Genomic DNA, 17577 nt, shown 5'->3' with positions numbered 1-17577 from the left:
ATTTTTTTTATTGAGATTTAGTTATTTTTGTTGGAAAAGCAGATTTTCAGAGAGAAAGATCTATCATCTGTTGTTTCACACCTCAAGGGACCACAACAGCCAGAGCTGAGCCAATCTGAAGCCAAGATCCCAGAGCCTCTTCCAGACCTCCCATGCAGCTGCAGGGTCCCAAGGCTTTGAACTATCCTCTACTGCTTTTCTAGGTTACAAGCAGAGTTGGATGGGGAATGGAGCAGCCAGGACACCAACCAGCAACCGTATGGGATCCTAGTGCTTGAAGAGGGAGGATTAGCCAATCGAGACATTGTGCTGGGCCCTGACCAATTAAAATCAACTCTCACTTCCATCTATGTCAACAAAATTGCTGAAATAATCACCTATTTCTTTAAATTCATGGCTTTTCATGGTCTAAATTCACTAAAGAACAGTTCCCTGATTATTGTGTAAAAATGCAGTCCTCTATGTTTTGTCAAATGCTATAATCTGCTCTCTGAGTCACCTCCTGACAGTCACCATCCTTATGTGTCTGGACACTGGGCAGTGTCTGTCCTGACTCCCACTGGTCTCTGATGGCAGAAGAAGCAATTTGTGACAATAGATCTGCTCTGAGATTCTTTGTGCATTTTTGTTAGTGTCTACATTCCAAGTAGATCTAGAGGGAAGACTGGCGCTTTCCTCCAGGGCTTGATTATTTGAAAGGTATCCTCCTTGTTTCAATAGCACCTCTTGGTATTCTAGTGTATGAGTCATATTTAATAGCTCCCATGGTTGGCCAAATGTGAGACACGACTCACAGAATCACTCCAGCACAAAGCTCTGCCCTCTAAGAACATATCCTTTATGATGAATTAGAACTGAAGATTAGATCTAGCGCTTGCAAGCCAAAGGGACAGCATTCTGGAACAGAAGAGCCAAGGTAGGTGCTTAAGCCAGCACGCCACGTGTGCCCTATGTCTGGTGCAGATGTGCATACGATGCCACCAGGGTCACCGAAATAACTGGTGCCCTGAAATACACACAATGCTATAAACTTCTGCAGTTACGAACAAACTTAAATGGATTATCCAACGGCAGTCGATGATCAATTTTGAAAAGAGATTTGACTAAGTGCGTGAATCTCACGGAACCTTATTATGACAAATATTGACCCACAATCTCAAAGGAGTATCACAACCTGGGAGCCTCTGGGATATACCATCACTCTCATATTTTCTGAGCATATTCCAAAGTTTTCAATCTCTTCTCCTTTGCTGATAATTGTGTCATCTCATTCCCATAAAGGCATTTATGCATATTTCTCTAAGATCTTTAGTACATCTTGAAACACACACTCATCAGATTGTGAAGCAATGAGGGAAGAATACAGGGGATGAAATGCCCTTATTGAAGAACAAGAACATTTAAAACTCACTAAGTCAAGTATCTGGAGGTTAGCTATATCAGGAGAAACATACTATCATGGCTCCAGAAATACAATTACATCCTGACTGTAAAGGAACCATACCTGATAGTACCTACATCAAGAGATTCTCACATAATGTGCCATAGTTTAGAAACACAAGAGTTACAGAGATGCTGCCAGAAGGGAGGAACCACTACAGATGAAAAGACAAAAAGCCATGGTAATTATAGCATTACAAATGAGTTAATGTTTTGCAAACAAATATTAGAGAGCGACTACAAAGTGTGAAAAGGCAGAGATATAATAAGATTTGAGAAATGGAGCATAAGATTGAAAACAGGTGTTAGACGCACAATTTCTGGTGCTGAAAACCAGAGGTAGGCAGAAGCCTGCTTCCCTGTTCTTGTGTTCCACTACTGCAGGATGAGTATGGCTCAGAAATGGACTATAGATGAATGACGAAAATCAAGTTGCCGGGCCCGTGGGACAGTGAGCCAAGGCAGGGCTGAGATTTAAGGAGGATTAAGCATATTTGTACACATACATATACACAGATACACATATAATAGTGTACATCATATACACACGCACATATTATATGTATAATTTTAATGTATTGCAATACAGACAGGATATTTACACTTTGCAAAATTTTAAAAATGACTAAAATGATGCTCTTGCTCTTGAACTAATTGCCAGAAAGCACTGAGAAGTGCTAGGAGAGCCACTAATCACCGCTCCCCATGCCTCCTTTACAGATTCTCCTTCAGAGATTCCCTTTTCTCTTGTTCCACAAGGTCTGGGAGCTTCACAAGAAAGCACAGGGATGTAAAAGATACAGCTCACTGCCATCAAGGGGATTCGAAAAATGAAGCAGATCCTGAGTACACACTCCGATTTCCAAAATGTATGTTGTGGGACTCGGTGCAGTGGCTCAGTGGCTAAGTGCTCACCCTGCCTGTTTCAGGTTCCCAAATGTGTGCCGGTTCATATCCCAGCTACTCCACTTCCCTATCAGCTCCCTGCTTATGGCCTGGGAGAGCAGTAAAAGAATGGTCCAAAACCTTAGACCCTTGCACATGTGTAGGAGACCTGGAAGAAGCTACTGGCTCCTGGCTTCGGATCAACTTGGCTGTGGCCATGTGGGCTCTATAAATCTACCTTTCCAATAAAAATAAAATCTATTTTTTAAATATGTGCTATGGGAACTCATGAGTAAAGCATATTTTTGAGATCATGAGAGATGAGAAAGACCAACCTTATCATCCCTTTTCAAATTCCAGCTGCCTAATGACAAGAAACAGTTGCTTCTGAGTATGGCACAAACCAGTAGGTACCGTACGGTACCCCTAAGCAAATGCATTAAGATCATAAAGCAAAGGAGACAAACAAAATGGAAATAATAAGTCTGCTTTTCAAGGAACAAAGCCACAAAATAAGAGCCAGCTCCATTGGTCAAGTCTGTTGAAGCAGTGTGCTCAGGAACAGTTGACTCCCCACTGGCCTCCCATAACTAGTGGAACATGTATGGAGTAGCTCTCCCTAATGAGATTTTACCATTAATGAAGTCCTCAAGAGGAATTTCAAGTCACAAGAGCAGCATAAGGCCCAGCGACAGAAAAGTTCAGACACAGGGCAAGAGTCGGTCCTCAGGATGTCCCTCTAGTGACCTTGGTTTGAGATCTTCTTTCCCCACAAGATTGTGTGTATATTTAGCCAGTGATGTGTGAGCCTCATGGTTTCTGAATATCACTACTCAATTTCAGTTTTGTTGAGTCCCATTCCAAATTCCAGTCCTTGTCATTATGAACAGCTCCTCCAATGAAGTCCCAATCTCCAGTACCCCTTTCTGATTACGTCACTTCTTTCTACTTTTCCCACTCAACTGCTTCTACCCTCCCTTCATTACACCTTCCAGTTATCTTCCCTGTATGTCATTCCCATATATCTACTTATGCCTCTCTCCCCTTTCCTGTCTCCCTCTTCTCTGCTAATCTTAATTCTCTCCTCTGCTCCCCTGTCGATCAACCATATCTTTCAGATAAAATCCCAAACCTAGCTCTTTCTGAGGGCAGTTTCCACTTCTACCCAACAATATTATTTGGCAAAACAATCATCGAATCATGAGGATCAGTGCCAACACAATGTCTGGCAGTTGTGACTTCCGGTCCTGAGCTGTCTCTCACACATGATCTATCAGCAGCTGTCTCATAGACTTAACAGTCATCTCTGGCCTTCTTACTCTTCCACAAGTTCCTTTTCTGAGCCCACTACCAGGTCTGCCTCACAAGGACACCAGAGAACACACACTGTGTGCCTTGCGTTTCCTGTGCCTCTCACCCAGCATTCACACCACTGCTTGCTTTGTGTACCATCATTTCAATGGAGAAAACATCTTTGTATGGAGAAGCCACCTTTGCATCTGCGTCCCAGATTCCATCTAGAAGCATTCCCTTAGGGGCCTTGCCCTGTATTTCTTATCATTTCAGACTTCTTAAAGTCAGTCTCTATTGAACACTCAGATAAAAATGTTGCAAAATGGATTTCATATAAATGCAGTAGAAGCAAGGTGGGATGGTACTGCTTTCCTGCAGGTATTCTGTCTGCCCTTCTCGGCTTGGGCTCTTAGCCACATAATCTGTTCAACGCTTACTGAGAGCATCCTTTGTCCCTGTGTTGTCTTCCAGCTTCTGTTCTACCTCCCTACTTCCATCTATCGTTGCATGTCTTCCTCTTCCTCACCTCTTCCTCATTCCTCTAATGAAATGACAGCTTCCTAATCATGGAATCCAATAGAGTCTTTTCAGTCTACATTGCTTAATTTCTTTTTTTCTTTCTTTTTTTTTAACCATATGTTAGAAATGTCAAGTCATTCCATAGTATACATTCCTCTCATTGGCTCCCATGAAAACATCTTCCCCTGATATTACCACTTAGGAAACTTCTTGACCTTTCTTTGAGTAATTAATCCTGACGCCATCTCTTACATTCTGTGTCCCCAGGTCCTCTGTCCTCATCCTCTTTTCTGAGTGGTCTCATTCATTTCCATGGTTTAAATGATTGCATACAAATTGACAGTGTCTAGATTTGTGCTCAGCTCAAATTTCTGCCATGAGCTTCATGCTGTTAGGGTCCCACTGGATAGCCATACTTGGATATTCCTAAACTGTCTTACATGTCAATCCCAAGTGTATTTACATGCTGATATTCTCTAACCTGATTCATTAAATCATCATATAACGATATGACCAATACTAAGCCAGGTAGCCATCTTGGATTCCTGAAACATCCCACTTGATTGAGTGAATGTTTCCTACAACTGTTCGCTCTCAGCACAAATTACACAATTTTTGGAAGTTATATTCTGTATGCTGTTTGGTCTGGGGACGTCATACTTTAAGCGATTAAACCGCAATCACTTGCTAATGAGTGCTTTAACTAAAGGATTTTGAATACTACTTGTAGGAAGTTAAGATTTTCATGTGGTCAACTCATTTTATTTGGGGTAAACGGAAGAAAATGTCTTTTGTTCTCTTATTCTCAAGGCAGGGGCTGAGTATCATCTGTGTGTCTTGTCAGCTGCACATCTGCACTGAACTTCTAAGGCTCTGCTAAGCTTTAGCCTACTTAGGATGACTCATTTTCTCCTGGAAATAATATATAGAGATTTTCTCTCGGAAACAGCACAGATATACTGTAAGTCTGTGGTTCGGTCTGCTTACTGTTTTCTGAATCTTTGCTAATACTCAAACAGATACGGTAATCAAAAAGGGCTGGTAAAAGGAAATTCCATGAGAGATTTCATCATATTTACCTTCTAATTCTTTTGTTATCATCAGGCATGTCAATATCTGGGTTGAATTGGTAATTAAGGACTTCAGTACCAAAGAGATCATATTCCAAGTAACAGCCAAGCTGAGCAAATTCCAGCAGCTCCTTCTTGTCAAGTATAGTCCTAGAGAAAATAAGACAGACATATTATGATGAATATAATATTTTCCATACTTTCCAAAAACATATGGATTACAAGTTTTAGGACCACATTGTACTAGATTATAGTTTAGGTAACATAACTTTTGAATTGGCTCTTGGAAGTGACTTTAAAATCATAAATTCAACTTATTCCCAGAAATAGAATTTACTCGTCCGCAAGAGAGATTACTCTTCTAAAATACTTGGGAATTACATACTTATTTTAATTATGCTGCCATTACTGAGAATCAGCTTTGTAATTCTCCTTCAGAATCATTTGCAGGACATGTTCCGCATATATTTGAAAATCCATACGAGGGTACATTTTGATTCGCTAAGGGACTGCTGTGGACTATGGAAACCATCCAAGGAAGTCTGCCACGAGGTCTCGTAAATTAGGTAATACTAATCTGGATAAAATGGAAAGCTTCACTGGAGAGCAGCAATTTTCTTGTAAGGATTGTGAAATGATTCTGAAACAGATTCCATAGCCTTTCTGAACATCTCTCCAACTTTTAAAGAAAATATCCATACTAATAGAGATATTTATGTTTATATTATATTTCTTAGCATTTGAGAGAAAAATTATTATTTCATAATAAATTATATAGGTGTCCTCACTGGAATAGTTATTGTGTTAAAAACATCTCTATTTTATGATTTAAGACAGTGTAAACGGATGGGAAGGAGAGAGGTGCAAGATTAGTACAGGCAAGAAAGTAGAGAAAGGTAAAGGTGTAGGCTATCTCAGGGAATTTAGGTAGTAACAGGTAAAAAGGATACATTCAGGTACCCACACATCACCATAGAGATTCAATCATATAGAAAAATAAGGCAGAATACAAATATCTTACTAGAAGTCCCCATGGAAAGAAGGCACACTGATAATGCCAGTCACTGGCTGACTCATTAGGCATTTTTATCCATGCTGATAGTCTATTACTTTGGCAACTCCGGGATGCAAGGATTAAAGAGCCATTATGTTGTGTGCAAATCTGCTTCTAAGAGGTCTGAAATATTTTCAAAGCACTTCCTCCAACTCACAGGAGGACCAATAAAGCTTCTACATGTCCCAGGTTCCAGATATTTCTGCTTTTCTGTGATGCTTCCAGGGAGTTGACCATTGATTTTCACTCAGAGTTATCATACCGGAGGAGACTCTTTTTTTATTCCACCCACCAATTTAGCATGGCTTAAAGCTCACAGTGTTGTTTTAGGTAAGGAGTTTAAAAGAACTTTTTTCTTCATGCTGTAACACGTGCATTCTTTCTTTGCTATCATCTGGTAATACTACTTCTTTTCCACCTTCTTACCACAGAGGCTACCTTTTATCTCCTAAATTAATAAGTTACAGAATATGCATTTTTCTACAGTAAACGCATTCCGTTTTTCCCCCAAAGGATTACACTTTAAAAATATGTACAATTAACATAAGGGAGAAAAGGCACATTTAGTATTTTTCTTTTAAGTCAATTAAACTTGACCAATTGAGGTAATTCAGTTTGTTAATTACCTAATATCGGCTAGGTACTAAGTGGGAAGTTGGGAGGGGAAAGAAGCACCTGTAGCAGGTTGGATCGGATTCTCCTCCTCCTAGTATCTTTTTCCTTCTTTTGGGCTAATGCTTTGAGACTGTGTTTTCTGAATGTAAAGAGGCATATAGAGCAATTGGACTTTGTAAAAAGCCCATAGGATATGTAAAGCCATGTTGCCTCTGACAACTATAAGAACATACTACATGTCAGGAATAACTGTAAGTGTTTTACAATTATTATTTCATTCGATATTCTCCATTATCCATACCTAGTCTCAGTTTTACAGATGACAAACTGCGACTCAAAAAAACTTAGATACCCAAAGTGATACACAGTTAAAATTCATTTCAAGGTTGGAACTAACTCTCTTAACCATCATATACATATGAATTCCCTTCTTGCTAAATACTGTTTTACTTAAACGGCATTTTTCAGAACTACATCGATGTGCACATATTAATTTTGACATTTGATTATCTTACTATCTACAATATATCCTCAAAACACACCATAAACATGGGGAATTACTATCACCAAAGCTATTCCAGAAGTGGTAGGGAGTGAAAAGTCCAAAAAGGTGAAAAGGATGTGCTTGCGAACGTTTTTGCTTGTGAAGGCTAGACTGTCACTACATCTCATAAGCAGTATTAGACCTATATGGTCATTTTGGATAACTGGAATGATTAGTGGTCAAGGAGAAGCAACTCGATGAACATGACCATTGCTTCCTAGCATCCCATGAGCTTCCTACTGCCCTAAGCCCTTTGTAGACACCCAGGGCCACAGAGCATTCAGCACTGGATCAGTCCTCTCTCTCGGCACCCAAACTTGTGCAACCAGTTGCCTGATTAAATGTCTAATGGAAAATTCATCCTCAACGTGTCCAAAAGTGAATTCCTCATCTACTCCCCAAATTGACTATTTCAACACCATTCCCTGTCTTAGTTGATGTCAATTCCATTCTAGATGCTCAAGTCAAAATCTTGCAATCATCCTTAGCTATTTTTCTCCTCATACACTTCACATTTAAAACCTCAGGGTATCCTTCTGGACCACTTCTCAAAATGCAGCCATAATTCAGCTATGTCCTTTGTCATCCATCTGGTCCTAATCAGTATCATCTCACATAAGATCGTGGCAACAGATTCCCAACTGCTCTCCCAGCTTCTGCTTCATCTGCCTTACAGTGTGCTGTAAATGCAGTGGAGTGTCACCTCCACACCTAAGTCACGCCAGGTCTCTCCTCTGCTTACAACCTACCAATGGCTTCTCAAGGCATTAGGGTAGCCACAGGGTCTTAGAAAAACCTCATCCACTTGAGGAATGGAGACCGGAGGAACTCAATTTTTCAGATGTCAAAAATACAGGCACATTACCTACACTGTAAATGTTACCTGAAAATGTTACCAGAGGCAGAAATTTCTTTCTAGAGGAATACTAACATTGTTCAGTGAGATTCATCCACATACGTAAGTTTCAAAAGGAATCCTGGAAATTCTCATCCCATAGAACATACACGAATGGGTGTGATTCTTAAGGAAATGGTCCCTCTGAAAAATACCTTTAAAATCTTCAGTCACAGGTAGAGGAAAAGGTGTATTTGGAATGAAAAGAATTAATCTGATATTTTGGACATTAGAAACATGCTGTTGAAAAACAGATATGGACAAATTTGCTGTTAGGAACAACCCAAAGCGTTTGGCACAGTGCTTACGATACTCTTTGGCACATTGTGTTCCTTATCACAGCACCTGATTGGTGTCCCAGCTCCATTTCCCGTGATCATGGTATCTCCCCTGCCAGGTAAGTATAGCTCCATTCCCCAGACCAGCTTCCTGCAGATAACATCCTGGAAGTAGCAGGTGATGACTCAATTACTTGGGCCCCTGACACCCATGTGGAGACTCAGGCTAAGTGGGCTCCCAGTTTCAGCCTAGCACATGCAGTCCCGGCCATTGGATTTGGGGAGTGAACCAGTAAACAAAAAATATCTATGTTTCTTTCCCTCTCTGTGCATCTCAAATAAATAAGATAAACAGATTAAGAATGTTAGCGTTGCAGTCATAATTTCTTCCAGAAACTAAAACCTTTTGTAGTCTATGCCTATTTTAAAAAGAATTCATATTTTTCATGAACTTTCCAGATGCTTCAAATGTATGGTATGGTTTTCAGATTTTTTTGCATTAAGATAAACTTCTCTCTTAACTCCACTTTCTGTAAATTTAAAAAGACTTGATTACTGAAAGACAGAGTTGCACAGAGAGAGATTTGCCATCCACTATTTCACTCCCCAAATGACTATAACGGCCAAGGTTGGATCATGCTGAAGCCAGAAACCTGGTGCACCATCTGGGTCTCTCTCATGGACAGCAGGGGCCAAGGTATGTGGGCCATTACCCACTGGTTTCTCAGGTGTATTAGTAACTGGATCAAAAGTGCAGCAGCTGGTACTTATATGGGCTGCTGGTATTGCAAGTGGCAGCTTAACCAGTTATGCCAAAGTGCCAGCACCTCTATGAATAAAAATGCATAGAACTTTGATTGAAGAACTTGAAGAACTTTTGATATGTAATCATTGTTGTCATTTAAACATTTTTTAGTTCATTGAGTTGTGGGGCAGAGAGGAGAGAGGGGGATAGAGAGAAAGAATCTCTTCCTCAGTTTCACTTCCCAAATGCCCACATGGGTGATCCACAGTGCTGTTTTGATGTGGGCCAGGTAAAAGCCAGATGCTTGAAACCAGGAACTCAATCTAGGTCTCTCCTACAAGTGGCAGGAACCTAAGTCCCTGAGCCAGCACCACTACCTTCCAGGGTGTGTTTTAGCAGAAAGCTGGAGTCAGGACTGCTAGGCTTAACACCACTTCTGTAATTATCATTATTTTTACTGGTCCTTAGTGATAGGATCCCCATGTATAACTCAGCATTGATGTCAAGGAAATCAAGAAATGAATTCATTTTAGTTGTCCTGACTGGAGGAGGAGGAGGCACAATGCAAAAATCCATTGAGAAAAAAGAATGACTGTGATCATGTAGATTTTTCAAAAGAATGTCCTGAAACAAAATAAACAGAACATGCCCTTAGATAGTAATGAGAGGCAGGGATGGGAGGTATCGGGTCCCTCAAAATGACACACCTAATAATTATTAGGTATTTAATACAGTGCTAGTTCTTCAAATCTCCACAAGAATTCTATGGGGGAAGGATGCCCACCCCCATTTTACAGAGGAATGCACTAAGTCTCAAAAGAGATAAGTGACTCAGCTTCCAGAACTCCAGATGGCCTTTGTGTTCAGAAGTCAGACCAGGCTGCCCCTGTGGGCGAAGGGTACCCACCCTTGACAGCAGCTCCATCCCTCCTCTCTGGCTCCCACTGCCCAGAGAAATCTGCACTGTCATAAAGGCATCTAGGAGCATTCTGTGCTGTGCATATCCAACAAGGTGACTCACTCACATGACACTGACATCCAGCTGGATGGTTTCCATGGACTGTCAAAGCACGACTGGACTTGCATTTATGCAAGTGATTTCCTTTTTCACTCGGAGAAAAGATTGACCCTGAGTGTCCGAGTGGCACCATGGGAAGGACTCTGCTGGCGTCCTTCGGATGAGGATGCGTGGACACGATGGAGTCACCGTCCTTCCCAGATGCTGGTGAGCACATGGCTGTGCCCCCAGCACGCAAGCGCTCCTTTCAGCCCGTTTCCCTTGGTCCACACTCTACACCCATGAACAATTCTACTCTTAGCTCAGTAGTCTTTGGCTTTAAACAAAATGTTATTTTGTTTGTTTGTTTGGTTGGTTGGTTTTTGGTTGACAGAGTGACACAGAGAATGGAAGAGAGAGAGAGAGAGCTTCCATCTGCTGGTTCACTCACCAAATGGCTGCAATGGTCAGAGCGAAGCCAGGAGCCTGGACCTTCATTTGGGTCTCCCAAATAGGTGGCAGGGGCTCTAGCGACAGGGCCATTTCACTTCTTTCCTGAGCACATTAGCAAGGAGCTAGGTGGGAAACCAACCAGGACTGGAAATGGTGCTCTGACACACGATGCAGTTTGTGGGAGGTGGCTTACTCCACTGTTCCACAACACTAGCACCACCTCAGCTATCAAAGTAAGCATTTTCCGTTTTAGTCCTAAGTCGGGTTATTGTGACAAGCAGAGCTAGTGCAGTTCACATAGGAGGAAGTCTCTTGTTCAAGGTGGATGAGGTGATTGTTATGGCGCTTATGAGATACCCTGAGATAGCCCAGCAAGAAGATGAGGTTTTCGGGCCCGGTGGCGTGGCCTAGCGGCTAAAGTCCTCTCCTTGAACGCCCTGGGATCCCATATGGGCGCCGGTTCTAATCCAGACAGCTCCACTTCCCATCCAGCTCCCTGCTTGTGGCCTGGGAAAGCCGTGGAGGACAGCCCAATGCATTGGGACACTGTACCCGCGTGGGAGACCCGGAAGAGGTTCCAGGTTCCCAGCTTTGGATCGGCGCGTACCGGCCATTGCGGCTCACTTGGGGAGTGAATCATCGGACGGAAGATCTTCCTCTCTGTCTCTCCTCCTCTCTGTATATCTGACTTTGTAATAAAAATAAATAAATCTTTATAAAAAAAAAGATGAGGTTCTCCTATCAAACAGTTGGTGTTATCATTTCTATAAATATTTCTGCCATGTACTTTATGTTTTTGCTCTTCAAGTGATAAATTAATGTTCTCTATGTAAAGAATGGGCATGCTCTTAGGGAAAAATATGTATGTACCTATCATAGAGGAAAATGGTATCTTAAGTGATTTGGCTACCTTTGTTCTCAGAACACACTTGGGTAGAAACTGAAATGCATAGTCGTTGACTCTTTTTGTCAACCCTCTTTGCATGTAGATCTTATCCATGTGTTGAAGATTTTAGTTTAATGTCAAAACCTACTCTGAGTGGGAATAAGGAAGTCTGTGTGAAGTGATAATTTAGTCAAGGGTCTGTGGAATCTCTTGGTAGAAGAAGGAGCAAATGAAAGGATATGACCCATGGACAGGATTAAAATGATAACAACACCTGCCATTTGTCATGGGCTTTATAATATCAAAGAACTCTCCTTATTTTATTTCATACATTCGTGTACATCTTCATAAATTAATTCAGCAACCATCTACCATCACTTATGTTGCTCTGTCTTGTGTGTTGGGAATACAGACACAAATAAAAAAATGAAGCTGCTATCTTAAGAAATTAAAGTCCGCAGAAGAAGATAGATATTTAAACTAATAACTACAATGAAGATGTGTACTTTTATAAACCAAAGAGATCTGTACTTTAATAGTACAAATAAATAAAAAGTATTGTGAATGAGGAACAATGAATGAAGCACTTCATATGAGTTGAAGCTTGAAGTTTACATAAGGGTTGGTGGAGTTCCAGTATTAGATGAGGGATGGAAAATCCAGAGGCAAAAGTTTTCAGAGGCAAAACAAACAAACACACATTCAAACTTTATCAGGGGTGTTTTATCAGAATTAAAGTACATGAAAAGAGATGCTTTCACCCACAGCCACCCTCCATCCATCCATTTACTGACTCATCCATCTGTTCATCTGTCTATATAGTATGAGGCAAGAGCTGGGAAAACCTGGAAACAGACAACTGCTTCACATAATTAACAGAGTGTAATAATAAAAGCACTACTGAGAGTGGGTTGGCAAGGACAAGGAAAAATCAAATACCACTTGGTTGGTTCAAGAAAAGTTTCATAGAGAAGAAAACCCCTGACGAGTTATATATTGAAAAAAGACTCTGCAAAATGGACAACGAGTACCAGGACATTCACAGCGGTGGCAATACTATGGGTGAGGTGTGTGTAAGAATAATTAGCAAACATACTCTGGGAGGGGAAGGAAAGGGAAGGGAAGGGAGGAGAGGAGAGGAGGGAAGAAGGAAGGGGAGGGAAGGGAAGGAAAGCAAAGACAAGAAAAGAAAAAAAAAAAAAGAAGAAAAATTGGCACAGGGCTCTCCAAGTCATGGCCAGCGTGGCTGTAGCCCAGATTCTGTGTAGAAACTGGAGAACGGTGAGTGATGAGGTGGAGGGAAGGGTGGGGACCAGAAGAACAAGATGTTTGAAGCTAGTGCATAAGGCAAAGGGTATCCAATGGAGGGTTTAAATCAAAGAGCAGAAATGTAATCAGATTTGTGCACAGAGAGATCAATCCTGGAATTTGCTGGCTCAATTCAGGAACAAGGTCAAATGAAATTCCTGCCTAAATACTCAACAAAACTGCAGGTCTTCCTGTGTGGGGGCAGAGGGGAGAGAGGAATTAGGATATGTTCTGGGTGAATGAATGATACTTTCATCGACCAGAATAGGACAAGCATTAGGAAGAGAAAACAAAGGGGCACTCTCACCACAGGGACAGGGCGGCAGGACAATGGATTGGGTGCTGAGGTCACGAAATGATACCAAGAACAAAGAAGGGACAGGTTCTGAAATGTAAAATGAATGGTGAAATTGTTCTATCACATATTAATGTCACTTTATGGTAAAGAGATGAAAATGTACATCTTTCAAGTGAACAACAACCCAGATATTGGAATTCCCTACGCTAGAGCTCTTTCCATTTTGCCATGCTGTGATTTAATTGTAACCCAGCAGGCACTGTAATCTCTGAATTCCAGGGCCCAGAGAGTGGGTGTCTTGAGGCTAGCTCCTTTTATTTCCCTAAGCTTGCTCGGGGTCTGATACCTGAAGAAGTATGAAATTCATTTCCTGCTAACACTTACAAACTTGATCAAGCAGTTTTTAAAAATTGTGATATAAATATAATAAACTGCAATATAAATACAATAAGAGCTACTCATTGGGAAGAATCAGTAGAGGGGAGGGGCCTTTGGGAGGAGGTAAGGGGAATCCCAGAGCCTATGGAACTGTATATAAATATATAAATATATATGTATATAACTTAATGCTTCAATTAAATAATTATCATAAAAATTTGGCAAAAATAGTGCAGATTCATCAATCTATTTGTTGGTGTATAGCTGTGTTTGCATTTTAAAAATACATTTATCTTTTTAATAGGATTCTTTTTGCATTACAGCATTAGTCTCGTGGGAAAGTATTTTGAATTTTGAAAGTATTTTCTCGGTTATTGTAATCGAGAAAAGAAAACAAGAGAAAAATAATTATTTGTGTTTTAACAAGTACTGTCTTCTCTCATTATTCGGTTCTTCGATTGTTTCAGTTGTTTCAAAGATGTTTAATGACATCATAGGAAGGAATGATGTCACACTTTCAAGATTATGACTTAACTGAAGGTATAAGTAAAAGGAACAGATAGCTACAAGAGAGAAAAACCTTTATTTAAATGAGAATAAATCCAGAAGTTGGCTCTGAATTACAAAGTGTAATGAAAACTTTATTTTAAAATACATATCACAGTTTATACATTCTACAAAGAACTTTTTACCTTATAAACTTTCCAGATGCCACCCAGCACAAGAGGTTACGTTTTTCATGTAAGGCAATACACAGTTTAAGGAACGACAGTATTGAAGAGCATGAAGATAAATCTTATAGACATGGCAATCCTATTTGTTAAAATGTCACATTTCATGGGAATGGTGTCGGAGTCGTGAAAAATTGCTTTAGCAAAAAAAATTACTTGTGGAAGGTTTTGGCGTGTTGCATGTACTGAGCACACTACATGACCACTGCCCTCTTTTACACTGACATTGAACAGGTCTGCCCAATGGCTGTTTAAGAGTACAGGCTGGGATAGCCAAGAAATATCAATTACTACCACGTCTTATTTGCCTCGTCTTAGGTCCTCTTTATGTATATAAAGAAGCAAGTATACTGCATTTCAGTTTGCTAAATATTTTCCTGGATTCTTTTTTTTTTCCTATGTTTTTTTTTTTCCTCCCAAAAATGAGGTCCCACATTCAGAGGAAATTTGTAGTAAGTAGAAACTGGTAGGATTTGCATAGTATGTTAAAAATGGGGTTAAACTAATTTTTCTGAACCTCTTTTCATATAAGAGCAAACAGCTTGCTAAAAGTCACACAGGAGGTAAATGCTGAGAATTGAAATTGTGTGATGACACTGATACCAGCTATATTTAAAAATAAAATGTATTCAAGGTGTATGTTTCTATATTACAAGATACTCTTTACTAAAGCACTTGTGTACTAAATAAAACTCATACCCTTGTGTGTATACACACAGACATGCACGCGTAACACACATATACATAAGTGGTCATGGTGACATGTTTAAGAGCATGCTTAGCCTTATCTTACATTTTTTTATTTTCTGTCATTGTAGCACAGAGGAAATATCAGTAGACACTGTTTTTATGACATACTATATGCATGTCATGCCTATTCCACAAAGCATACTAATTTTTCTGCATGTGTTCCATAATCTGTACATGATGTGTGCATATCCATTTTCCTAACAGTGAACCATTAGGAAATATAGCCCCATAGTCGTGTGATTCTAAATGCTACAAAGCACTGAATATTTACAACATCCCAATTTTTTAATCATATTATTTTTTACCATATTATTTAGCTACATTAAGATATTTTGCTTAATTTCAATTTGCCAAGTGTTTGTTTGGAAATGCCTTTGAATGACTTCACATTAATTCACTCATATTCATACAAACTAAAGGTGAAAAGCTCCAAAGATACAACATAATTATTTTTGTCCGTAGCATTTCAAAAGCAACCTGAAGGTTAAAAGTCATCGTGATTACAATTAACTAATCATTTTGAAGGCAGAGAAGGGTTTGTTGTCCCAGCTACAGCCCAGAGTCTGGCATGTGAAGTATTCAAATATTTGTTTAATGAATGAATAAAGTGATATTCCAACTCTCTTACTTTATCTAATTAACAGCATGAACAAAATGTATCAAAATTCTAAGAGTTGGGCCAATTTGGCACAGACGAACAGAGGCAAAAAGAAAATGTGCTGTTGTTGGCCCATTCTCTGAGCTTTCCCTTGCTATTCTCGGGAACCCTCGGGTCAAATTTCTCTACTACAGAAGTAATTTTCAAAGGAGGGGTGTGCTATGTTCCTATACTTAATTATTACTGTGTTTCTAATCAAACCCCAGGCCCTGGATTTCCATCAAGGTCTTTTGGGCTTGTGAAGTAGATAACCAAGTAGCAAAAGGATGTAGCACACTACTTCTCTGTTGCCTTCCAGGGGACTGAAACATAAATGGGAACCAAATACTTGCTAGCTGTGTTGTTCTACCCCACTTTCACTGATGATGGAAGAACTTTGCTGCCATTGTAAAATACTTTCAGTGTGCACTGAGGTAAAAATTCATTGAAGATGAATGACATCTGGAGTATCTTAACAGATAAGAAGATTAAAAAAAAAATACTTTAAACAGTAGAAAGCCTTTATGTATCAAAATCCCAAACAGGAGTATGTAAGTACCGGTGCCATCCAATAACTGACTTTGGGTGGCTGTAACTGCCCAGGGCAGCCCGCTATAGTGTTCCCTAGGGTCAAAATCAAGGCAACCAAGCTGCTCTTTCACAGGAGCGGGATCCTGCAAGGGAGCAAGCAGATGGCCAGGGCAGGGACTAAACAATGAGCAGATTTATCTTGTCAAGCTGATATCTGCTGGTAAATGACCTTAAGCAGGTCACCAATAGTCACATGGCAATAATGTGGTTCAGATATCTCCCAAGGTGATGGCCATTCATTAACTCTTCCCTCTCTGGGTCCCAACTTGCCCTTTTGGGTAGCGAAGTAGTGAACTGCTCTGTTGCAAGCTAATAAGTATGTGTATGTACCTGCAAATCCATCATAATAAAGATTTTACATATTTGCCAAAACATTAAGCTATTTCATAACTGTGACTGCACTGAACAATTTCACTTCTGTATTCTCGAATGATGGCCAAATGGTTTTTCACTCTCCATAACATGGGAAGGGTGAGGGTCAGTATTGTTAGAGCAGCCCACTGCTGTCCAAAGGGCTGTGGGACAGAGCCACCACCACTTGATTACCTCACAACCACAACAGCCCGTGGCTGCAGAACCCTCTTCTTTTGTCCAAACAGGCACGGTGGGAGAAATGAAATGATTCTGTTCTGTATTGTTTTCTTTTTGAGGCCATGTTTCAGGGATGTGCTTTGCTTTTATCTGCCCTCTGTGTTTTGTGGCGTGAAACACATTCCCTTTTGTGATTCATCCCAGTTACACAAAGCTGATGTCCTTGCCCTTTCAGCACAGAAGAGACTGTGTGCTCCACCCACCCGGCCGACCTCAGAGGCTGTGAAAGGCTGACCCAGTCCACCTTCAGCCTGGCCACTGGCTCACAGAGCTGACACTGTCTTCATCTGCCTTCATGATTATTATTTTTATGTTACTTTATTCAGTTTGTTTTTCCAAATAAGCCATTTTTCCCCAGTTGCCCCCCCCGCCCAAATTCTCATACTTCCAGATATTTCTTTTCCAGACACTGGACTCTTAAACAATCTATTATATGAGGGTACTTAAAAAAAAAGTCTGTGGAAAATAGAAGTAAAAGATACATGAATTTTGATACAAAAACCCACTTTGGATCTCCGCAGATGAAGGCTCTTGTAAGAGTTTACAGGATTGCATAATATGAAAAGCTATGCATGGATTAAAACAATTTTTGTACCAAAATTAGCATCTTTTATAAAAC

The 17577-nt window shown here is 40.3% G+C and overlaps 1 protein-coding gene across 3 annotated transcripts in view; it reads right to left on the bottom strand.

Moving 5' to 3' along the window:
* PTER (phosphotriesterase related) overlaps positions 1-17577 on the bottom strand; it is a 73699-nt gene that overhangs the window by 3389 nt on the left and 52733 nt on the right. For all 3 annotated transcript variants that reach the window (XM_058669296.1, XM_058669294.1, XM_058669295.1), the window contains one exon: positions 5217-5357. In XM_058669296.1, coding sequence (XP_058525279.1) covers positions 5217-5357 — 141 coding nt within the window. The remainder of the gene's footprint in view (positions 1-5216; positions 5358-17577) is intronic.

This window comes from Ochotona princeps, chromosome 10 (assembly GCF_030435755.1).
Source record: "Ochotona princeps isolate mOchPri1 chromosome 10, mOchPri1.hap1, whole genome shotgun sequence".
In the NCBI taxonomy this organism is placed as follows: domain Eukaryota; kingdom Metazoa; phylum Chordata; class Mammalia; order Lagomorpha; family Ochotonidae; genus Ochotona; species Ochotona princeps.
Note: the sequence above shows the minus strand (reverse complement) of the source record. Positions and strands in the feature narration are given on the sequence as shown.